The sequence below is a fragment of the Odontomachus brunneus genome, unplaced genomic scaffold, assembly GCF_010583005.1.
Source record: "Odontomachus brunneus isolate Ranch 3 - 2012 unplaced genomic scaffold, Obru_v1 Obru_scaffold_008, whole genome shotgun sequence".
NCBI classification, from domain to species: domain Eukaryota; kingdom Metazoa; phylum Arthropoda; class Insecta; order Hymenoptera; family Formicidae; genus Odontomachus; species Odontomachus brunneus.
In genome coordinates, this window is record NW_022639458.1 from 3,306,278 (window position 1) to 3,316,240 (window position 9,963).

The 9,963-nt window shown below is 38.2% G+C and overlaps 1 protein-coding gene across 1 annotated transcript in view; it reads right to left on the reverse strand.

Annotated features, from left to right (window-relative positions):
• Window positions 1–943: 943 nt before the first annotated feature.
• The window catches only part of LOC116854088, a 203,396-nt gene continuing 194,376 nt past the window's right edge, over window positions 944–9,963 (reverse strand). Inside the window, exons 6-7 of the mRNA XM_032835630.1 lie at window positions 7,411–7,686; window positions 944–5,148 (exon numbers count right to left, since the gene is read on the reverse strand). Of these exons, the coding sequence (XP_032691521.1) occupies window positions 5,029–5,148; window positions 7,411–7,686 (396 nt within the window). The 3' untranslated portion in view covers window positions 944–5,028. The remainder of the gene's footprint in view (window positions 5,149–7,410; window positions 7,687–9,963) is intronic.

A 9,963-nucleotide genomic window follows, 5' to 3' on the forward strand; every position in this document is an offset into this window, starting at 1 on the left:
GCTAACGCGAAATAACTTATAACCTACCATAACATAGCCTACTTTCGGCCTAGGCGCAGAATAAGTACCACTGTGCATGCGCGAGAATCCGTATGAGTTCCAATGACAAACCTAACGTTATGAAGGTGATTTTGGGATATTGGAAAAATATTTTCAAGGTACTGGGTGTGCTACAGAGTCACACAAACACCCGTTGGCAGATAGTGCCTTTTGAGTCACCTTGATATCTTTAGTGGTTGCCGAGAAGTGCGCGAAAAATGCAAGTAAATCAATGCAAGTAATCGGTAGTAAAATAGCTGTCAGCGACGTCGAAAAGTACGCATCTTTCCACGGTTTATTTAATGAACCGTTATTAATAGAATTATTATAGTATTATTATTATAGCATTATTATAGTATTATTATAATATTAGTAGTATTATTGTGAACTCTGAATTCCAACAAGACAGATTGTTTAGAACTTTGTTTTCTTTGAATCACATCGATATCTTTTGTAATTGTCGAGAAATAAGCAAAAAATATGAGCGGCATGTTTAAGCTTGTAATTTACTTATTGTTTTATATTGTCCAGTTTCCAAATCTTTTTTCCTTGCAACATTACGCAGAACGCAGCGCGAAAAAGACGAGACTGATGAGAGATAATCTAGTTTTGCGATAATCTAAACAATTCTATTTATAGTAAGTACATTGCTCATATTAATTTCTAAATATTTATTTTTATTCTTGCGAGAGAATATTGTTGTATTATTACATTAACTGGAACGACTCTAAGTAGATATTTATATTCTAAATAAATTAGATTCTAAATAGATTACACAGTCTTTGGGATTTCTAAATTTATTTTTACATGTTTTCATTTATTCGAAATTTTGTCACGAGTAGTTGTTATTAGGAAGAGGAAAAGGGTGATTAAAAATGGACACAATAGTAAAACGAGAGTCAAGTATATTGTATCGTACTTTAATGGTAGTCTTATCGAAGAGTACGCCACAGCGGCTCGCGAGGATTATCCCCTCCAAACTTCCCTCGCAATTTATGTTACTATAAAATGGTTAGAAGCCACAGATTTCACATTACATACCCTCGCGAGATTATTATCCTCGCGACTCTCGAATATATTCGGAAAGGTTATTAATTGCGCTGTTACTTTCGTCGATGAGAAGAAGCCAATCCGACGCAACGGACGTGCACTCTAAAACTCGGTTGGCTGCGGATGTATGCGGAAGAAAGCCGGGAATACATACAAAGTAGGCAGCAGTGATCTTATGTGCCTGAACTACTCTCATAATAATAACATCGTACAAAAACTTAACTATAGTCGTAACAACGTAACAATACTAAACGTACTTACGTCTTAAAGAAGTGTCACGCAATAATGCGGAGAATAATTGACAGTAATAAAATTTTACCTAACAGAATAAGAAAACAATTCGATTTTGCAGATTACCATAGTCGACGTATTAATTACAAAACTTAGATCTCAATTTCACGGCTTTCTCCCGCTTCACGTCTACTTAATCCAAGAGATCACACCTCTTTCTATCTACACTTAATAACGTTACTGGTAGTACTTCAATCATACTAACATTCTGCTACGACGCAATTCTCTTTAATAAAGACAAATAATCGTCACTTGGTGAAAAAAGGTACATTAGTAAATGTCGTCAGATATCCGAGGCCGTTGATCGATCAGTCGTTACTGCGCGCGAAGAAGAGTATGCGTTAGCTATCAGGTATCATCGATCATTTATTTTAGACACTCGTGATGTAGAAAGCCTGTTTGTTGTGTCACCAAAACGGAATTTCTTAATCCACTTCTGGTAGCCAACGGGAATCATAACATAACGTGCAAAATTCCTCTTGGAACAAACTTGATGCACGGTAGTTTAATTTTGTGATGCTCGCGAAAGAATGCGCGGCCTTGCGTTCAGGATACTTTTCTCGAGCGAAAAGATCGATCACTGAGACGATACGTGCGGCAACCCTGATAGTTGTATTGCATATTCGTTCGCGCTTATTTGAATAATAAACTCGAGGAGGAAAAATCATATGGCTTTCAGAAAACTACTATTCGCACGACTTCGCGATAAACGGCGACGGCTGTTTAGATCAAGAAGAGCGCGATTCTACTCGTTCATCGAACGTTCGCCGAGTTGGCGGAAACGTGTGACGAAGACGAGATTCAGTATAGATCTATTCATTACATCTAGTACCGACGACGTGTGTCTCGTTGTAAAAAGTAACGATGTCGTAGTAAGATTTTGGCAATATCACGAAATCCTGAATGTGCGAAACAGAAATTACCGCGTAGTACTGCGTAGTACTGACCGTGAGATTTTCATATTCGCGCACCTTTTCACGTGAGAATTCCACCCGTGTGCAGATGTTTTCGGAAAAGCAGAACTGGATTTATCGCTCGAGGTGTGTGTAAAACACCAGATTCTCAGAGAGAGGCGAAGGGGGCGGGGGAGGGGAGGAAATACCGTTTCCAAATTCAAACAACGAAGACGAAAGTTCACACGAATATGTATTACGTGTGTTTGTGTGTTATGATAGCGATGTTTTGCACATTAAAAGCACATTCGCGTGCTTTTACGCAAGAATTTCGCTCGCATGCGAGTGTTTTTTTCGGAAAATAAAGCTAGATTTATCGCTGTGGAAGCTTGTAACACCAGCTGTTCTCGATATTTGTAATATCAGATTCTTGAGCGAGGGATACTGTTTCCAAATTCAGACAACAAAGACAAAAGTTCACACACGAACTGAAAGCAGATTTGCATGAGGAATAATCGAAGCTGCGGCTACGATAAACAATAATGAGACGATTCCGCATGCGAGATGTTGAGCCATCTCTGGTTAAATCATAATAAATGTTTGACAAAAGGAGATGCATGAAAGTTGCGACAGCTCCCTCATCGATTGTTAAACATCTGCTGATGAGATACACTGTAGATGCCTCGTTACTTATGATCCCAGAAACGAGAGCTTATTATCTGTTTTGTAGATTACAAAGTATACAATGTACGTATAATTGTAACTTAAATTACAGAATGCACTCTGGTCCTAAATAATGTGATTCTCAGCGAACCGAAGGATCGATAGAAATTTAATCTTCAACGCATTGAAACAGTTTTGGGGGCAAAACGTATCGAATTCCTATCGATTAAGTCTGGAGGTAAACGTTTTGCTCCAAGCTCGATATAAAATTTCACCGGAGTGTTCGAGATATAGCGCAACGTGTTAATCAACATACACGCGGAGATTTCATTAACAATTAGATTGATCATCTGGCTTAGCAACGAGTTATTTGGCACTTGACCCTCTTCGAAGTCCGATATATCGCTAAGCTTCCTCTAATCGTTCAGGGCGCGAGCGACACTTTCTCACGTTCGTTTTCTCGGTTTGCGTCATCCAGTTTGAAATTCGCAACATAATTCAGGCCTAACTTCGTTTATCGTTTATCGTCGCTTACAATTACACGCGGAGGAGGTGTCCTCAACCTTCCGATTATTACTTGCTTCATTTCGCAGTAACCTAGTTCGTGTGGTGACGGAACATTCGCCACTAAGGTTTCTACTAAGAGTTTACTACATTCTGTTAATTTAAATGCATTGCGTTGTATTTTTGCGCAAATCTCACGGGTCGAGAACACCATTAAGGTAAAAGTATCAATTCCCGAACATATATTTAATCCTGAACGTTCTTATTATTTTGATATTTAAATACGAATATATTTAAACTTTCAACATAGAATATACGTATATATTTGTATATATACAATATTTGTATATATATTTTTTATGTTAAAAGTTTAAATATTTATATTTTAAGATCAGAATAATAAGAATGTTCAGAATTAGGTGTATGTCCGGACATTGGTACTTTTATCTTACTCGCTGTATTATTACATGCGTCTCCTTAACTCAACGTGGAGTTCTTCAGTAGGAGCGTTCACTTTAGAAAACTTAATCGAACACATACTCAACTGCTTGACATATATGTAAAGTCTATACATAACATCGTGCGAAATCGCTTAATTCGCCAGCTGGAGCTTTTCTCTTTATTTTTAGCCGCGCGAGCGCTTGCTGTTCAACAACTGTATTTCGCTAGACTTAAGTAAATGTTAATAATAAAACATGTAGTAAATATAATATATATATATGTTTTTGCGTGTGTGCGTGTGTATACGTACACACACATACACACACACATACACGTGTATATATATAATATATAATTTATATACCGCGATTAAACAATACCGATACGTTTATCCGATGAATGAATGTTAGACGCGACGCAGGCGCGTTATTATTAATTAGGATTTCCTATCATAAATTTGGCGCTATTTGGCATAGTTGTCCGATTCTTTTTGAGCCGTGCTCTTCTTCGTCGCTTCTGAACGCAATTTCTGAAAGTCGAATTTTCGACCGATACAACAAGTCGGTGCGAGTCGTTGCACCGCTGAGAGCAAATAACACGGAACGCCTCTGTGACGAGTGACGATTCGCAACAGATTATCCCGTTTTGTTCTGTCGCATCTCGTATAATTGTAACAAATTCGACGACAACAACAAGTTCATATATTATGTTTCGAAGCGATTACAAAACATACCCGATAGAGTGCACTCGATGGGATGCGCACGAGAATGCGCTTGAATAAAAATTCATGTTGTCGGACAGGTGCGATTCTGCAATAGCCGTCGGGCAAATAATCGCCCAATCGCGCGAACCGTCAGGCAAATGATTTGGCGAGGGAAAATATTTGCGCGGACTCCCTGCGCGGATGAGCGAAACACAAAACGAACGACTCGACATTCCCGTTAAATATTCGATCGCTGCATAATGCCGTTGCCGCGCTGGTTACTTCCGGTCACGCAGGGATTCTTGTCTCTTGAGCGCGGTCGTTGCGTATCCTTTGTCGCGGGAGATGTCAACGTGCCGGCGACGTCATCATCTTCTTCCGGTAAATGTGGCAGAGCGGGTTAACCGGGGGCTGATCACGTAGTCTTCGTCTGCCAGTCGCCTGCTACTGTATGGAGCATACAGTCAGATGATGCGACAGAGCGTGGTCCAATAAAATAGGAGTGCCTGCAGCCAATTCCGTACCGGCGTCGGCGCAATCGTCCTCGCAGTTGAAGTAATTGCTCTGCACAAACAAAGGAGACCGGGTGTCAGCATTGAGTTGAGTAATGATGCGGTGTAGTTGAGCCAATTGATCGATATTCCAATCGACGGTGTGTATGTGCGTGTGTGCGAAAGTACCATTTCGTTAGCTATATTTTCTCTCGCTGCAACTCTAGTAGAAATGTGTGCAGTTTGCGTGGAAATTTGCCCAGTTATTATATCTAATATTAATGCATGATAATAATTACTAATATTTACATATACTTATATTATCTATGGCACAATAATTAATTACTAATATTTATATAGTTACTGATAAATACTGCATAGAAACTGCACGAAAACTTGATAAAATTTTCGCGCATCTGCGAGACAAAAGTTAACATAACTGTCCAGTGACAGCTCGAAAATTGCATGAAGTTTCTACTAGGGAAGGTAACATGATACAATTTCCACACACACACACACACAAGCTGCGCTTTAATATTTTTATAAAGTTTTAGAGATGCTTTTGAAGAATTTAGACATTTTTAAACGAGAATATATAAAATTTTTTATGTTCTCGAAGTGAGAGAGATGACAGCTTTGTTTTACTCATAAGAATTAGATATTAATATTCGTTTGTACTTAAATGAATTTTTAGAGCGTTCATTTCCGCGTCCAGGTATATTTAACATAATAATTTAATTTACCTGAATAACCACAGCAGTAAATAATCAGATAACGACTTTTAATGTAGTTTAAAAAATATTATTAATAGTTCCTATAACTTTTGAGTCAATGATCTATAATTATGTGTAAATTCTTAGTGAAAATTTTAAAGTGGACAGGTTTACATCAATGGTCTTATTTGGGTATTACCTGACAGAAACGAATCAGAATTTTCCGAGCGTAACGGCAAACTAACGAACCTAGAAGTGCGAGCCAAAACGGAGCAGTAAAAAAGCTTGTTCCGCGACGAGTAATCCGTAACGGAGCTGTCCAATTAGTATACAAACTAGCCAATATCGACTTCGTTTGCGCGACTACAACCGTCGGTGTCGTTTTGCCCGTGCCAATTGCGTGCGGTGTAATTGGCTTGAAAAAAATGGACCGCAGTCTTAATTGAATTTGATATTTCTCCGTTATTGCTCCAAATAGAATTTTCAATTGCCAATTAACAAGATGGTTAGAATTTTATAAGCCAACTGCGCGATATATAGGGAAGTTTTGTAACTATATTAACCACATATGAATAAATATTTCGACAAATCTGCTACATATATATAACGCGAAGAGCTTCCTTCTTTAATATGAAATTACCGTTTCAAATAGATCTTGTCTCGACAAGCTTAATTTATAGATGTAGCTCATAAGATATTTAATAATTCAAGAGCGCGGAAAGTAATGGTATTTGGCAGACGATTAAGTTTTTAAGGCTCCTGCTTTCTTGCTGCAGAACTCTTGATCGATGACGTCAGAAGTTCAGAAGGTACACGTTGAACATTCTTGCAGAATATGTTGAAATAAAAAGATATATCCATTAAATGATTCTTGCAATCGATCGAGCAGATTTTTAAAATAGTCTGAACACTTCCCCTTTGTTCGAACAATGAACTAATGACCGTAAAATTAATATGATATGCAACTTTCCTCTTTAATCTACCTTCTCTCATGATTTTGTCCTGTTAATTTTACGGCTTTATTGATTGTTAGAATAAAAGGAAAGTGTTTGGAAAGTTTTACGGGTCTGCTCGATTAACTGCAAGTATGATTTTGTAAACATACACTGAAGGAAAAATTACCTTAAAATCAACAAATATTTCTTTGATGGGTGCCATTAACATATTTACTTAAATCTAAATTCTCTTTATGTAAATTAAATATTGTTTTCAATCAAATATTGTTTACCTGATTTAAGTAAACAATATTTGGTTTAAATAAAGAGAATTTAGAATTATAAATAAATATGTTAATAGCATCCATCAAAGAAATATTTGTTGATTTTAAAGTAATTTTTCCCTCAGTGTATAACACATTCACTTTATCATATTTTGCAAAAATTGTCAATGTTTGTATCTTCTCGCTTTTGACTTTATAAATCAAGGTGACTACGGCGAGGGACCGGAAACCTTAGTTGCAAATAGAAATCGATTTCGAGTTGCTCAATAAATCCGTCTGCAGCAAGTGCAGATTTCTGGGATATTCAGTTTGACATCGCGTGGCGTATTTTCGTATCGTATTTTAGATCGTGTAAAGAGCCGAGGCGAGGTAGCAGTACATCAAGTGTCAATCGAGTGATTACCTGGCAATCGATGCACCGGCAGCTATCGGTCAGTGAGCAAGTTAGGCCGAGGATCTCGACGGCCTCCTTGTAGAGCTCGGCGCTCGACTTCCGCCGTCTTGGCGGCGATGTGGGTGCGCTGACTGTGCCGGTACCCGATGGTCTCCTACCGCTCTTCAGCCTTGACGAGGACTCTCGAGACAAGGAGGAGGTCGACGTCGATCCTCTCGGTCGATTGTCGTTCGTGAGCAGCGCTCGACCTGCTGGCGACGCGAATAGTTGCAGCATGTCCATATCCTATGGAGACACGTACTAATTAATGGCGGATACGGTTGCGCGTATGCTGTGTATGTGTATAGCATATGTATATCTTGATTACATAATAAGCGTCAAAAGTTGTTTACAACAGGGAATGCCAAAGTGGATGACAAACCCCAGAAGTGTCGGTAACGTAGAGACGATCGTCAAGACGTCATGTCAGAATAAGCATTAATACGATCGCCTTTTTCGTATTTCTTGCGTATATCACTGAAAAACTGATATTCTTGTTCTTAAAAAAATCTTATAAAGTAGAGTGTAAGATATCCTAAAAATATATAATATCTAATCAAGTGTAAGATATTTTAAACATAAAATTGATTCTTTTTGTTTTGATAGGAAATTTTTTCTTTGTGTACAGAATTTTCTTTCAGGAAAAGGAATAAATCTTATGTTTTACACTTGGCGCCTATTTTAGAGGATTTTTCTAAGACCAAGAATATCAATTTTTTTCAATATAGATCCGATATATAAATGTATATACCACTTTGCTTTACTATATTTAGAGGAGAATATGACTACGCACGTGTAGAAATCGTTCTGCAAATTTTTCCTATATTTTTAAACTTCTCTAAACTCAGTTGTAAGGATATTGCAATGTTCTTTGAAATTTCCCTAAGCAGAGTAAACACACGTCTGGAATGTACAAACTGTAGACTATCTTAAAAAGCATCGAGAGAAAGCGCTCAAGTTTTATTGTGGAAACTTAGATAACATTGCATACATATATATACAGGGTGTTCCCCAAAAATAATTCAGCATTTATATGGTAGATACACACCATACTGAGTAAAAAAACTTTAGTGAACATAGGTCGAAACCGTTTCTGAGATATAAACATTTTTGTATGTTAGCATCATGACTGAGGTTTATACGTATGCGATGTTTATCTCAATGTTTATAAACCGCGTTTTGTATGTCTTCATTCAATTTCTGTACATACTTCATAACAGAAGATTTCACTGGCAATCAGTCAGGTATCATCAAGCGGTGATTGCTGGATACGCGACCGAATCCAGCATTGTGAAATAATTCAATAGAGACCTGGAATTTTCAAGAGAGTTCACAACTCTGTAAAAAGATACCAAGCGTGTATGGAAATGGAAGGAGGACATGTGGAACACCTTCTGTAAAGCCAGTAAGTCATTCATGATGCTAACATACAAAAATGTTTATATCTCAGAAACGGTTGAGCTTTCAACCTATGTTCACTAGAAATTTTGTACTCAGTATGGTGTGTGCTATCTATCATATAAATACTGAATGGTTTTTTGGGAACACCCTGTATATACAATAATTCTGAATTGCGCGAACCATTGTGTCCAACGTTGCATGCTAAAAACGATGCTTGTTATAGAGCTGAGAGGGCATTATTCGTTTAACAAGATAACACACACTGCATGAAAACTCTTTCTCTCTCTTTCTTTCTCTCTTACGAGAAGTTGTTTTCTCAGAGTCCTATTCGTTTCGGATCGTCTAGGATCCGACGAGACCTCATTCACAACGTGCCTTTGGGCGAAAGACTTTTCTAACAACGGCGACTGCAAAGAGAGTATTATGATGACGCAAAACGTGCCGTATCTCACTGAGATGGAGAAAGCACTCTCGCGCGCGGATAACATATATTATTAAAATTCTTGCGCTAAATGCAATGTCGACTAGCATTTTTTCGCGGCACCGAGTGCCATAATAGTACCACATGCATAAGAAAAAAATCTCATAATGGTTTTCTTCCGTGTTTTTTGTCCCGGGCACATAAAAGCGCGTTATTAAAATTGCGCGACTACACGAGTTTCTTCGCCCCGGAATTTCATTTTTTAATAGTGCCCGCAACGGCTGCTCTCTCATATGTAAGGTGGACATTTTTTGTAGCAGTTTTTCACCGCGTGCGTTTCGCTTTCTTGCGGCATAAAGCGGCATATTTCGCGGGGAGGGCAGACGAGCGAGTTATTAGAATTGCGGAACTGCGCGCTCTACGCTAGCTCGCGGATTTTATTTTTTAGCGCGTCTCATAATGATCAAGTCACTATGTTTCAAGCAAATATTCTATTGTAACTTATTTACTCTCTCGTAAACCGTTGCTTATAGTCAGGAGGAAGTGGCGAGCGCACGTCGTTAAAAATATGAAACTACGCGCGCGATTCCTCTGTTTTTATTGCTCTTACAAGAAACGATATCCGGATGACATGACACCATTAAAAAGAAAGAGAGAGAGAGAGAGAGAGAGAGAGAGAGAGAGAGAGAGAGAGAGAGAGA